Raw genomic sequence first — 16049 nt, forward strand, 5'->3', positions numbered from 1 at the left:
AAAAGTGCTTCTTTGGACAAGATGCACTCCTTATCTCGCATACTAACGAAATGTACGATGATTACTGGGGGGATTGCAGGATCTGTTGACAATTTTTTGAGCCTATGTATATTCCTTACCTTTATTTCCTGTACACGTTTCTCATTAATTTTGAGCTTATCCATGAATAAAGTGCGCCGTGGTTTTTGCCAGTTCAAACCCATCAGTAGACATAGGAATACCGCACAGAAGTAGATTGTATTGTCTATCGTGGATTTCTTTCCTTATCAATTCTCTTTCATTCTTTACAACCGGTTTTGTTTTTGTAACTCAGGTATTAAGTTAGTGCACGTTTTTACCACAGAATCTTCTAGCTTCTTGATTCTATCTTCGTGATTTTTTAGTTTTCCTATATGTATATCTAGTGTTTCGTTAAAACGCTCTACTTGTTCCTTAAAGGCATACTACCACAGACTTAAGGACCTTATTTCTCTAAAAATGAATAATAAATAAAAATTACATTAATTGTTGGAAACCAAATCTAGCTAACGCATCACCTTAACTGAACCATGATGGATTGAAATCCATGTCATCCCTTTCGGCAATTTTAGTTTTTCAATTATAGACCATTGCCATAATTCAATTATTTTTACAAAATGCCATTAATAAATGGAGTATGGTGGTTATGAAGATGGTTGAATAAAGTACATTTCGGGACAAATCAAATTATATTTCTTCAGGTAATCTGTGTTAGATCATTAAATAGGTCAGTGGACTGTGACAGTATGCCTTTAATGGATTCTACAGTTTCTTTCTTTATCGAAACTATTTTTCTCAGTCAAGTTCATTTCAAGCTTTTCTTACATGGTAGTTAATGATTGGCTTGAAACGGGTAAGTCACTAACATCGTTGTTACCAGTATGCTCACCAGTATTAGGCCCCGTATCCATAGAGTGTTCTCTTGTGACGTGTTTCCTTGTTCCTTGTTCCCTTGTACCCTTGTGACGCGCCACACAGACAATGAACCTTTGTTTTCCTTAGTGGCCGTTCACATAGGTTGAACCCAGGGAACACGTGGCCTTGTGCACAGCACGTGTGACCTACTGACCAGGAGCACAGGGAATGCACATGCTCATTCTTTTTCATACGGCACGAGAGTGAACAAGACATTTTTGCTATTATCAGTATGAGTGAAGGTGATTTAATTGAGGAGGTGAGGGGATATGAGCTGTTGTGGGATCCCAAAAATAAAAATTACCATGACAAACACCAGCGAGAGCTCGTATGGAGTGTCATTCAAAAGAAATTTGGCCCAACAACAGGTGAGTTTTCATATTTACTACTTCAAAAGTAAATTAAAATTACATAAATTATTATTTCTCGTTATACGGTGTAATTTTTGGAGATACTGTGTTGTACAAGAACAATTTATCTTAAAACAGTTCATCACTTAATAATATTAAAAAATCTAGTACCTAGGTCTAAAACAAGTGGATAACGATAACAGTTTTCAAACATTGCGGTAAACATGTTCCATTTGCCAGAACACGGTGCCGTCTGGATGAGTAAAAAAGTCTTTGATAGTGTCTCGAATGGCAACTGCCCTATCCGCTGCTGTCCCCCTCCCCCACCCTGCCGTTGTAGGTGGATCATACCTCCTCCAAGGGGAGCTATTTCTTCATAAACAATGTCTGAACTTCGATCAATCAATTGTCCGTCACCAGGACGAATAAAATTGTGAAGGACACATCCAGCATTTGTTACCATAACAGCCTTGTCTGGTTGAAGGCGCATAGCTCTCTGAAATATTTCGAATTTTGTCGCTAGAATGCCAAATGCACACTCTACAGAACGTCGGGCACGCGAATGGCGATAATTGTAAACTCTTCTCATATCATCCAGACCACGCCCTGGATATGGTTTCATCAACTGTGCCTTTAACGGGAAAGCCTCATCAGCAATTATCATGTATGTAATTTCCATGTCGGATGTACTCACTCGAAAACCATCACTCGGAATGTTCAGTTTGCCATCATTTAACATTTTACACATGCAAGTATTTGCAAAAACTCCTCCATCGCTAATCCTGCCGTACTTGACACAATCAGTAAGAATAAAATAGGAGTCTGCATCACTGAGTGCCATCAAAACAATGCTAGGATAGCCTTTGTAGTTATAGTACATGGAACTAGCGTGAATTGGATTATACACAGAAATATGTTTTCCATCCAGTGCTCCGATGGCAAAGGGATAATCCCAGAAACTAATGCACTATTTAAAATGTTTTACTACCACTTAAAGGGACAAACCCTAGTTTCAACCCATGAAAATTAACACTAAGTTTAGTTAATCTACAAACCTGTAACACATTTGGATAAAGTTACAACTGAGAGAAACATGAGTCTGTGACTTTGAAATGGTGAAATACCCACTGAAAATAGACTAAAACTCGATTTCATTGCTGTTATTTCTCAAACGCACGTGCATTTTTAAAAATATGAGAAATGCATTTTGTGATATTAAAAACATCAGGATGACCAAAAACACTTCGAATGTACGGATATTGATAATCTAAACCATAAAATCTAAGTAGAGTATGATTTCAGTTATCAAAAACGGCTATAATAGTACAAAATATGCCTTAGTGTTTTAAAAACTAGGGTATGTCCCTTTAATAGCCAGTTTTTCTCCAAAAATACCCCTTTTTACCAGAGCGAATTTACCGTGCGTCCAACCCTGTTGCCATCTTAACCGGAAGTCCTATTGTCAAAATTAGGAAAGATGAATATATAAACCAGATAATTTCATGGTGGGTTTTTTTTTTCTAATGCGACATTTTACGTCAACTCGTGATGTGTGCAAACCATTCAAATTATTAAATTCCATAGCGTCAAAATATATGTGGCTTTAACAAGAATTCGCAAAAGTTAAATACTTTGTAAACACTGTTTCGATAATAACTTTATAGATTTAAAAACTACAATATCTCAATTACTATAAGTAACAAAACATCATTCCACAATACTATATTTTCGACAGTCTGTTAATTTTATTTTATTCACTGTAAGAACAGAATTAAAAACAAATTGTGTATATAACTGCATAAAATAATATAAATAAAATAAACACAAATAAAAGCAATTATAGACAAAATTTCCTAGTTACACATTTTTCAGTTTATAAGATATTGTTTTTCAATCTCGGAACATTTGTTTTTCTTTCTGTTTTTTTCTTATTATTTTTATAGGTTTGCCAATATAATTTAATCATTGTTAAATATCATCTGTTCAAAACGAGTAATGACGGCTATTTTCGTACGATTTGTTTCTGATCTTCGTCATTATATATTAACATTTGTCTGAATATTAAATATTTAGCGAGCGATATCATCTGGACTCTGACTGTTGCTGGAGAGTCCGGCTGCGACGATTGGACGGACCTCCGGGTCTGTCTAGAATGATCAGGAGCTCTATGATGGACAAGGACAACTAAGTAACCGTTTAGCGTTCCCCAACCAATACAAGCCATGATATTTAAAGTAGCTAAATTATTAATACGATTTTGTAAATGGCAATAGTATTGTCGTGCCGTGTGTGTGAGAGAGAGAGAGCAAAGTAATACCCCTTGTTGCTTTTCGACGACAGGAGGGAGAGGGAGTGCTGCTCTCTCTCTCTCTCTCTCTCTCTCTCTCTCTCTCTCTCTCTCTCTCTCTCTCTCTCTCTCTCTCTCTCTCTCTCTCTCTCTCTCTCTCTCTCTCTCTTTAAAGCGACATTCCTGAGTTTGCTGCATTGTAAGATGTTTCCGACAAATAAAATATTTCTACGATTAAACTTATATATATATAAATATATTTTCTTGTTTAGAATATCAGTGTCTGTATATTTAAAGTTACAGTGTCTGGTTACCATATAATAATATCATGCACAAATATGAAATATAAGTTCAACTGCACTTTTAAAAATTTCGTGTGCGTTCGCTATGAACGGAGAACGTCAAAAGTATTCGCTCGATTCGTCGCCTGTGCGGCCATTTCGCGGCAAACCACAAACGACAGCCTGTTGTCAATTTCAGTTAACAGGTGCGTTTGCGGATTTGAAATTGTAGGGTTCGTCTCAAAAAATGAAATGAGAATTCTTGCGCTGTACAAAGAACGTTCGGTTGAGGATACGTACTATTCTTTCGTTAAAACCGGTTTTGATCTTGACAACGTACTATCGACAATCGTACCTTCCTATTTAAGAGATACCGGCCTCGGTGGCATCGTGGTAGGCCATCGGTCTACAGACTGGTAGGTACTGGGTTCGGATCCCCGTCGAGGCATGGAGTTTTTAATCCAGATACCGACTCCAAACCCTGAGTGAGTGCTCCGCAAGGCTCAATGGGTAGGTGTAAAACCACTTGCACCGACCAGTGATCCATAACTGGTTCAACAAAGGCCATGGTTTGTGCTATCCTGCCTGTGGGAAGCACAAATAAAAGATCCCTTGCTGCTAAACAGAAAGAGTAGCCCATGTAGTGGCGACAGCGGGTTTCTTCTCAAAATCTGTGTGGTCCTTAACCCATATGTCTGACGCCATATAACCGTAAATACAATGTGTTGAGTGCGTCGTTAAATAAAATATTTCTTTCTTTTTTTTCCTATTTAAGAATTAATATTTTATAATGTGTTAATAGAACTTTCAAAGTTTAGTTTGTATAACACATTGATCATGTATATATTTTTAATAAAATATACTAAAGTAGAAAATGACCGTGTTCACTTTTTTAATTTTACGTGTGGTAAAATCAACAGATTCAAATAAATATTATTTCGTTTGGAAAGGGTAAAGTTAGTTTGTTTTGTTTAACGACATCAGTGTTAGAGCATATTGATTTAATAATCATCTACTTTTGGATGTCAAACGTTTGGTAATTTTGAAAATAATTAAAGAGAGGAAACGAGCGCATGTGCAGGGGGAGGGTATTGGGGGTCGAAACCCTTCCCTGACCAAGATAAAAAAAAATTGAAATATATTTTCTGGGGGAACATGGCCCCATATAAACTTCGCTCAACGCAGTCTATAACCCCCAACCCCGCTGAAATCCCTGCACACGCGCCTTGGAAACCCGCTACTTTTTAAAAATATTTTTTTTATAATTTTGTTTTTTTAGCAAGGGATCATTTATATGTACCATCCCACCGACAGGATATCACATACCATGGCCTTTTATATACCAGTCATGGCGCACTGGCTGGAACAATCCCGCCGATGGGGATCGATCCTAGACCGATCGCCCATTTAAAAAACCCACCATATTTGTAGGTCTAAGTAATGAATACAAATAACATATAGTCTTCATAAATGTTACGTATATCGAACATACTGCCCTCTTCCTCTACCCCTAGAGCGTTACGTAATTATTAACACACCCTTACATGTAACGCGTATACCAACCGCTGGTCACTGTCAAAATTTCAAGGAAAATCCCCCACCGACCCCTGGAAAGGTATTGTACCATACCTCTATGGATATAAATATATTTTGGAGGTATGAGACGACCCCTCAATCAAGACTTAAATTTGTTCAAAATCACGTGAGAAGCTCAGCGCCTGCGCAAATCGCGTAAATTCCCAGTTCTACTGGCATCCCGCTAATTGAAGAAAAACAATGAATATTTAACTACACTTCAATACGAGAAACACGTCGGCTATTAAAAAAACAAATACGGTTCTTCGACTCCTTGTATCTGATTAGTATTCAGTGACATTTCTTGGAGGTACTGTGTTTTCTAGTGAGGTGAATATCACCATATCAAATCAAATGTACTGTCAGTTCTCTAATGGTTACAGATGGTGGAATTTGTAAACGCCAAAACGGTAGATTTTTTTTTTTACATGAATGTAGCCTTGTCAGTTTATGAGAAAAGGTGTGTCAGCCTAACAGAATCTGCATAATAATTTATTTACTATTCATTTCAGAAAGGCCTACAAACATAAAAAGTCCACCAAAATAAAAGAGTTTGCTCCATCGATCCATTGCACCTCATATGAACGTTCTACTAACTGAGTTAATACTGATAGTGTCAGTTTAATCACAAGTGGAGGCGGGACGTAGACCAGTGGTAAAGCGCTTCTTGACGCGCTGTCGGTCTAGGATCGATCCCCGTCGGTGGGCCCATTGGGCTATTTCTCGTTCCAGCCAGTGCAACACGACTGGCATATGATATGTGCTATCATGTTTATGTGATGGTGCATATAAAAGATACCTTGCTACTAATGAAATATGTAGCAGGTTTCCTTTCTAAGACTATATGTCAAACTTACCAAATATTTGACATCCAATAGCCGATGATTAATAAGCATTGTGCTCTAGTGGCGTCGTTAAACAAAACACATTTTAACGACAAATGTTCTCACACACGAAGGAACCGTCACCTGTAACCAAGTGCATTGGGATTTCACATTAGTTGATTAGTGTGAAAAAAAAATGCATTAAAAGATGAAAACGAAATACTTTTTTTTTTCTTTTGAAAACATATTATCCTGAAATAAAAACTCTGCCATAGATAAAAAGAAACAATTGAGCTTTTTTTCTCTTTTGAAATTGTTTATTGTGAAAAAATATACATATATAAAATTATTTTAATTCATTATAATAATTATTTTATGACATTGTATGATTTAACCGTAACAATTGTGGGGAATAAAAAATCGGAAATTTGCATCCCTTTTTGATTGGCTTCGTCTACTAAATATCTAGTATTAACAATATTGGTTGTTATTGCTACTGAGTTGGGGTTTTTTTATTACATTTCCAAAACTATTTACACTTGTGTTCCACTAGAAGGACAGCATCGCAACAAACCAATTCCATACACTGGTTATTTTGTTGGGAACACGGCCGTGACGAGAAGAGAGCGCGGTGGCAGTAAGCTCGAAAACAAACTACGAAAAGTGTACCCTTTTAGCTTAGAAGTGCCCCTTTTATTTCTATATTGTACACACATTGTGTAAACGTTTACATTGAATCCCCGCCCCCTCTAACCATCTGTCGCGAATTCGGGTTTCTTTCGTCACGTCAAGAGTTAAAGGGACATTCCTGAGTTAGCTGCAATTTTTTAAGATGTGATCGACTAACAGACTTTTTAACGATTGTAATTACATATCAAATATATTTTTATGCATAAAATATCAGTGGCTGTATATTAAACATGTTTCTGATCGTTCTAATATTTGTACTAGGTTACATTTCATTTTTCAATATATTTGTTCGTACGTACGAAATTATTTGAAGACAAAATCCAGTTTGGGCTTCTTACAAATATTAAGACGACCAGAAACACATTGAATATACAGACACGGATATTCTAAACAAGAAAATATATTTAATATGAAAGTTTAATCGTAGAACTATTTTATTAGTCGGAAACATCTTACAATGCAGCAAACTCGGGAATGTCCCTTTAAAACCTAAATCTTCTGTGCCCTGATCACAGGCGTCGGAACCGGGGAGGGGCGCTGCTCCATATGTGGTGACACTGGCGTATACATTGGGGAGGAGGAGCAACCCACACTATGCATGTATGTATGTATGTATGTATGTATATATGTATGTATGTATATATGTTTGATTTTATAAACTTTAATACGGTTTTTTCATTGGGGAACATGGCCGCTTGTGCCCCCCCCCCCCCCCCCCCCCCCCCCCCGCTGCGCCACTGTGTGATGATTATATATCTGCCTTCAACTGAAAGACAACTCTTGCACCCCTCTCAGTTGCTGGCTTGCATCCTGAGGCATTGCTCCCGATGTGATGGTTATGCATCTCCTTTCAGGTGAAAGACAAATCATGCACCCCCTCTCAGTTGCTGGCTTGCATCCTGGGGCATTGTTCCCTATGTGGTGATTATGCATATCCTTTCATATTAGCTGAAAGATAAACCATGCACCCTCTCTCAGTTGCTGGCTTGCATCCTGAGGCATTGTTCCCTATGTGGTGATTATGCATCTCCCTTCATACCAGTTGAAAGACAACTCATGTACCCCTCTCTGTTGCTGTCTTGCATCCTGAGGCATTGTTCCTTATGTGGTGATTATGCATCTCCCTTCATATCAGTTGAAAGAAAACTCATGTACCCCTCTCAGTTGCTAGCTTGCATCCTGAGGCATTGTTCCCTGTGGTAATTATGCATCTCCCTTCATATCAGTTGAAAGACAACTCATGTACACCTCTCAGTTGCTGGTTTGCATACTGAGGCATTGTTCCCTATGTGGTGATTATGCATCTCCCTTCATATCAGTTGAAAGACAACTCATGTACCCATCTCTGTTGCTGTCTTGCATACTGGGGCATTGTTCCCTATGTGATGATTATGCATCTCCCTTCATATTAGTTGAAAGACAACTCATGTACCCCTCGCTGTTGCTGTCTTGCATACTGGGGCATTGTTCCCTATGCAATGATTATGCATCTCCCTTCATATCAGTTGAAAGACAACTCATGTACCCATCTCTGTTGCAGGCTTGCATCCCCCGACACCTACGCTGTCACCTAGTTGTTCTCTCTTAGCCTAGGTTCCGTCTCGGTGCACTATAACCTGTCTGACCTAATTCACACGCTATCTACTTGACACGAGGCGTATAAATAATCGGAGATGTTGTCCAGTCATCTGATTTAATAAGGTATGTTATTCACACGTCTTTAAATCTCCGCTCATGCGTGACCGTGAGCTTTGCCTTGCGATTTTAAAGCAGGTATTGTGTCATTGCTGGATGTGGAGTTTTTGTTGGGTTTTTTTTTTTCTTTTTCTGATGCTATGTATTTAACGCCGGACGCACAACAGCTTAATATTTGAATTTAGTTATTAAGAAGTTGCAATAGCTATTTTGCACCACATTATCATTGGAGAACACTACTCAATGTGAGTTGAACTGGTTATAAACAGTATTTAATCTGTACATGCAGTATTCTGTATTTAAAGGGACATTCCTGAGTTTGCTGCATTCTAAGATGTTTCCAACTAATAAAATATTTCTACGATTAAACTTACATATTAAATATAGTTTCTTGTTTAGAATATCAGTGTCTGTATATTCAATGTGTTTCTGGTCGTCTTAATATCTGTAAGAAACCCAAACTGGATTTTGTCTTCAAATAATTTTGTACATATGAAAACAAATATATTTTAAGAAACAAATGAAATATAACCTAGTACAAATATTAGAACGATCAGAAACACGTTTAATATACAGCCACTAATATTTTATGCATAAAAATGTATTTGATATGTAATTACAATCGTTAAAATGTCTCTGTTAGTCGATAACATCCTACAAAATTGCAGCAAACTCAGGAATGTCCCTTTAAGTTTCATTATTTAGGTCATAACATCGGACTAGGTCAATATAGGCAATGTGCCTAACAGGTACCTAACAGGTGCCTCCGATGAAGCAGAATTTCCACTGCTCACAATGGAACAGACTTTGGCTTAGCAAATGTTCAGGTATATTAAGTATTTCTTTAAAAATTATTAAAATGCGGTCAATTTAAGGAATATTTTATTAGCCAAAGACTAAAAGATGTAGACACTTTGTATAAATATTAGCAACTGGCTGATGTGACCATGGATAGGGTGAGCCCAGCATTTCTTGGACATCTGCTATTACTAATCCGTCAACAGTGATTGCATGTCATCACGATTGTTGTAATGTCCATTGAACTCAAAATGTGGCCCTTTCATTCTGATTGGTCTGGCTGTTCTTGGGGACGAAGGACAGGGTCATATATTTAACGACACCTGGGCACATAGTAAACTACGATTAGTTGATGTCTTAGATGCGGTTATTTCAATATCTGGTCAATACAAAAAACTCGTTCGTGTTTAACCGACGGTTATTTCACGATTTGATCGATAGAGAGGAAACCTCACTATGGCCACATAGGCTACTATCCTGACCGATAAAGCAGCTTTGGGTCTTCCCCACTGGTACTTAGTTTACCAGGCGTGGGACAATGGCATTGAAAAAAACGAGTCCATTGAGCACGATCGATCTTGTGACCCATTGCACCTCAGGCAATCGCTTTACAAGTCACCTCCAGCCCCTTCTAATCTTGCGAGTGGTAGTGGGTGTAACATATATTCTTGCCGACTGTTTTCAAAGGAAGCAAACGCATGATAGTGATTTATGGAACTTGGTAAAATCTTTTCGTTCCGTTTCTTTTGTTGTTGTTTTGTTTTGGTTTTTGTAAATGGTGTACATGTTTAAGCGCCTACCATAATATCAGATTATTTGAAATCTCAACGTTAAACCCGTTATCCGCTATCAGAACCGTATCTCTACACTACACAATGCAGAGTGGAAATGGCATTTGGCAAAATTGAGTTTTATTCCATGAATCTCTGTTTAGTACCTCATCTATAGGAGGACACCCACTCACGATGAGATCCTTTACTAGACAATATACACTTCCTGCACCGACACAAAGAGGACTGCCACTCTCAGACCAGTTTACTAAATCGAAACTAGCAAATGGCATTGCTCGTTGGAATACATATAGCTGTGATTGTATCATTATTTTTATTATAATAGCGTGTACGTCTTCATTAATAGCGATATGGTATTAAAGCCAAACAACATAATTACCACGGCGTAATATTTTGCACTATTTAACAAGGTTTCTCACGATTGAAAATCGAGAATATTCCATTGTCGTGTAATAACTATTGTTTTGTTACTTTAGTCTATCAACACATGTTTCCATATTTCACCACTCTATCTGCCATAAAATGGTGTTTTTATAAGCGTACGTCAATGGAATTACGTGATATCTGCCCTAACAAAAGACACTCCGGTTCATGACGTAAAGAAGACTTTCCTAAATGTTTCTCCACCAGTTTCTTTTTATTCTTTCGATTATCCTCTCGCACAAGTGACGACGACGTGTGGCTGTAATATAAAACAAAATTATTAACCAAAACCGGAACAGTGAAGCCAATCATAATCAGGCCGGAAACGGCAGTAATGGAACCAATCACGTAGCCCCACTTCGTAACGGGATACATGTCTCCGTACCCCACTGTCGTCATGGTGATAAGCGCCCACCAGAAGCTCTGCGGAATGCTGGAGAATACCTTCCTGTCTTCGGCGAAGTAGATGAGAGACGCGAACACCATCGTGCCCACGAAGAGGAACAACATCATCAACAGCAGCTCCTTGATGCTCGCCTTCAGCGTGTAGAAGAGAATCCACAGTCCCGTGACGTAGTTCATGAGGCGGAAGAACCTCAGAATACGCACCACTCTGATAAGTTTGACGATCTTGTTGATGTTCTGTAGGTTGTTGTGAGCCAGAGCCAACCGGTAGATCACTTCAGTGAGGTCTGGAATCAAAGCGATCACATCCTGTATGGTCCGAGACATTTTCCAAAACTTGATCTTGTTGGGCGAGAATATAAATCTGCAGATGAATTCGACGAGGAAAAACACGAGGCAAATCAAGTCAATAATTAATAAAGATGGGTGTATCTGGGTTGGTGGCTGATTTTCCTCGGAGAAGTTGCCTGTAGAAACATGGAATGCTTCGTGGGTCTCAGCACAAAAGGAGAATATAGACAGACCGACAAACGTGAAGGATATAACTCCGTATACCTGAAACAAACATAAGTATATATAAATGCGAGAAACAAATAAATAAATGCCTTTTCTAGCCATCTCTTTCCCTCACTCCTTTTCTCTCTTCCCTCGACATTTTTTTCTTCACTTTTTCGACATCTGTTTCTCTCTGTCGTCTGTCTGTTTGTCTTCTCTCCCTCTCCCCCCTCTCTCTCTCTCTCTCTCTCTCTCTCTCTCTCTCTCTCTCTCTCTCTCTCTCGAATATATATATATATATATATATATATATATATATATATATATATATATATATATATATATATATATATAGGAGAGTGGTTAGAGAAACGCAAGTCAGTGTAATGATCTCACTTCTCCCCCATCGAGTCGTTAAAATAGGAATCCGGTACAGGGATCCAAATTTAATACCTACCAGGCTTAATACTGAAGGCTGAACAACCAAGCCTCCAAGGCCGGTACAGAAAGACTTTCAGCAGATATATGTGTTAAGACATTTCAATTAAAATGGCCAGAACTGATATAGCCGATCTTGAAACTATGGTTGCTAAACATCACTGACACCATTTAGTGTCCGTTTCTTCATATATAGAATTACAAGTAGCGGGTAAACGCAGAACGTGTCATGTCAGGATACACTTTGTGTTTTTTAGTACTAGAACATAATTACCTTAGCTGCCAGTGATGACTTCGGACTGTTGAACATTTTCCAAACCTTTGTTTGAAACGCTGGCCATTTCCCTTCTCTTTTTTCACCAACATGGCTGAAATCACCAGCAGCCGCTTTTAGATTCTTTTCCAGTTCTCTGAGAGCTTCAAGGGTAGAATTCCACGAAGAATAGTTATTCCAACAGCAGGCTTCGATCTCGTCCTCTTCCACTCCCCAGAATTCCAGCTCGCTTTTCACCGCTGCCCCACACGCCCAGGACGGCAGATGCAGCTCTCCAGTCCTCAGGTAGTTCATGATGGCCTTGAAAACATCCGGGTCTCTGTCGAAGAAGTAGTCCTTGTGGTTCTCTCGGTAGTGTTTCTGCAGGAGCTCCTCGTTCGCCAGAGGACTGTTGGGTAAGCGGTGAAGAGTGTTGCGGTACGTCTCAAACCTCGTCCCGCCGATGTTGAAGCAGACGACTTCGTTAGAGATAGCCAAGTGGAGAGTCACCTTTCCGTGTTTCTCGTCGTACTGGGCGCCCGGTAGTATGGCACTCAGGATACTCTGCTTCCCAAGACCTCTACCTTCGCTGTCTCTTGGCATATTGTTTTCTAGAAAATGTCCGAAAATAACTACGTTGCAATGTTGTTTTATGTGTATTTTTCTCCGCCAAAATTTAATGTCAGCCTTTCAAACTACTGGAGGTCGTCTTTAATAATCTTGTTTGGTAATACATTATATGCAGACTCACACTCCCTTTTTGAAGGGTGTTACGGCGTGCTACGCTTCAATGGTTTTCCATAACTAGTTCCAAAAGTAAACTGTATTATCACTGGTAGGCACTTTTATCAAAAACATTTAACCTCCAAATTCATTCGTGACTGCTGTTTACTGTTACATATACGTGTCAGATATATTGCTTTGACAACCCTCCCCCCAACATATCTGAAAATAGACTTGACCGACCTCTCAAAAATGTTTATGTGTCATTGTCACATAACTGCGCCGACAGAAGGGAAAGGTTTATACAGTGCATGAGTCCTGCCAATAAGCAGATGAAAAGATGTGGCGATTTTGTTTTGATTTGTAGCTTGCGGCTAAAAGGCGACAAACGACAAATTTATTAGCATATCAGAGCCTATCTGTACAAGACAATCTAAAAATTGTTTAAGCAAAATTATAAAATTAATTTAACAACCTGTAACAAACAGCGTTTAGTTGTTTTTGGTTGTGGTTTATTTCTGTTGACTTTTTGTTATTGTTTTTTTTTGTGTGTGTGTGTGTTTTTCATTTTTCTTTCGGCGATGTTTGTTTGGATTTTTTCTTGTTTGTTTTGTCTTTGTTTTTTTGTTTTTTGGGGGCTTTGTGGGGGGGGGGGGTTGGTGGGGGGTAGTGGGGGTCGGTGTTGACATATTGTTTATTTACTCTTTATTCTGCTCGCGCTCTCTCTCTCTCTCTCTCTCTCTCTCTCTCTCTCTCTCTCTCTCTCTCTCTCTCTCTCTCTTGTTCTTCTTTTTGTGTTCTTCTGTTTTCATTCTACCATTCAATGGTGAATTATCACTTAATGTTTGCATATACCATAGTTTGACACCCAATAGCTGATGTATATTTCGTGATGGGGTGTCGTGAAACATCTATTCCTACCTTTTCTAAAAGATTTTGCAAATCTAGTTCTAAAATCTATACTTCTGATTAGGTGTGTATCAAATTATTAATGTTTCACTTTAAATAATGTGAATCCGATAACCAGTCATTACGATTCTACCAACTAACTTACTAGGAAACTAACAACTAGATACTAAAACAATTGTTTTATATACACAACCAATCCTACACGTTTGCTTACTTGTAAATACCGATATCAACACTAACTACTAGAAGTACAGATTTATATGTACAAAAGCTATTTTACGTTTACTTATTTTAAAACAAAAATGAAAATGCTCTTTACGCTTAACTGCAAAATGTTCTAAATGACTTTTGAAGAAATCAATTTAAATGTTATTCAAGTCGTTGAAGGTTTCTTTTGTTGGTTTTTTTGTTTTTTGTGGGAGTTTTTGGTGTGGGTGTTGGGTTGTTTGGGGTTTTTTTTTTTGGGGGGGGGGGGAGTTTACCAAATATTCTTATTTTAATGTCTCTTGAAAAACCACCATGAACAGTAATCTGTTTGGTTTGTTTGTTTGGTTGGTTGGTTGGTTGAGATTTCCAGGGGTGGGGGGTGGGGGGGGTGTTGTTTCTGCGGGTTGGAGGTTGTTTGTTTCCTTTGGTGGGGGGGTCGGTTCGTTTTTTTTTTTCTTGTGTATGTTTGATTTTTTTCCCCAATACTATGTCGCCCACAGAGTCGTTCAAGTTAAGAAATAAACTCACTGGCGAGTTATGCTTTCGTTAAAGTGTAATATGACACACCTGTTTGTGCTGTCTTTTCGTGTGCTCTTTTGATTCCATCACGACGACTTGGTCCGCCGGTTTTTACGATGTTACGATCAATATAGAAGATTGTGTAAATCCTGTCAAACCGGTGTTAAGATTAAAACCGTCACTCCACAACACGCTAGTTGCTTAACTGAGGTCAGTGTACAGGTTCGGGTCAACATGTGGGTATCATGCTGGGCGGGGCTACGAACTAAACCGAATTCGAAGTGCTCCGAAAATCCACTCTTTAAAGGGATTTTCCTGAATCTGTTGCCACTGTAACTAGGATCGATCCCCGTCGGTGGGCCCATTGGGCTATTTTTATTTTTATTTCAAGCCTGTGCATCACGACAAGTCTATGTGTCTGAGTAGTTAACTTTCTAAAACTCTTTAAATGGTTAAGAAGCGAATTTTCTTTAAGTTTCTGTGGTTTTTTCCGGCCCTCGATTTTACCTCCCAGTTTATTTCGTTCGTACGAAAAATATATACATGTATCAGCAAAATAAAAAATAGAAATTACTGTTACAAACGTAAACACATGACCGCTCAACCATTGGATTAACAGAGGCTGGTTTTCTAAACAAGAAAATATATTAAAATTTAATATGTAAGTTTAAGTCGCTAAAAAGGCTCTGTTATTGGGAACATTTTACAATGGGTGCAAGACAGTTCCTTTAACAGATGAACATAATTAGTATGTTTATTCATAAAGTGAACTTCTTTCTTGTTAGTGTTGGTGATGTCGTATCTAGGTCGCCTGTGTTTCTAAGGCTGCTGACACATATGTACTGAATTGAGCGTACTTAGCAATACCGAGGGCCCCTGGTTTATCAAATGCTTATCATCAAATGAACTAGGTAGCTAGTAGGTACTGGGTTCGCCTCCCGGTACCGGCTCCCACCCAGAGCGAGTTTTGGCGACTCAGTGGGTAGGTGTAAGACCACTACACACACACACACACACCGTCTCTCTCTCTCTCTCTCTCTCTCTCTCTCTCTCTCTCTCTCTCTCTCTCTCTCTCTCTCTCTCTCTCTCTCTCTCTGCCTTACTCTCTCTGTCCCCGTCTTTCTCTGCGTGTCATTTTCTGCCCCCTCTCTCTCCCCTCGTCCTGTGTGACACTTTGTTACTCTGCTCACATGTCATTCTTTGTTTGTCTATTTCACCACCCTCTGATATATATATATATATATATATATATATATTTGTATATTTATATATGTATATACAATACAATACAATAGTAACATATGGCTAAAACTGCAACACGCAGCGTTTCAATCAACATATATTATAGACCAAGGATATAAATACTACCACCACCGCCTTTAACGAAAATCGGCGGGGGGGGGGGGGGGGGGGGGGGGGGGTTAAGTTGTTTGTATCAGACTTAACGGGCAGC

The 16049-nt window shown here is 38.7% G+C and overlaps 1 protein-coding gene across 1 annotated transcript in view; it reads right to left on the minus strand.

Moving 5' to 3' along the window:
• Positions 1 to 9500: 9500 nt before the first annotated feature.
• The window catches only part of LOC121381460, a 35586-nt gene continuing 29037 nt past the window's right edge, over positions 9501 to 16049 (minus strand). The window contains exons 5-6 of the mRNA XM_041510778.1: positions 12260 to 12925; positions 9501 to 11607 (exon numbers count right to left, since the gene is read on the minus strand). Of these exons, the coding sequence (XP_041366712.1) occupies positions 10756 to 11607; positions 12260 to 12925 (1518 nt within the window). The 3' untranslated portion in view covers positions 9501 to 10755. The remainder of the gene's footprint in view (positions 11608 to 12259; positions 12926 to 16049) is intronic.

The sequence above is a fragment of the Gigantopelta aegis genome, chromosome 9, assembly GCF_016097555.1.
Source record: "Gigantopelta aegis isolate Gae_Host chromosome 9, Gae_host_genome, whole genome shotgun sequence".
NCBI lineage: Eukaryota > Metazoa > Mollusca > Gastropoda > Neomphalida > Peltospiridae > Gigantopelta > Gigantopelta aegis.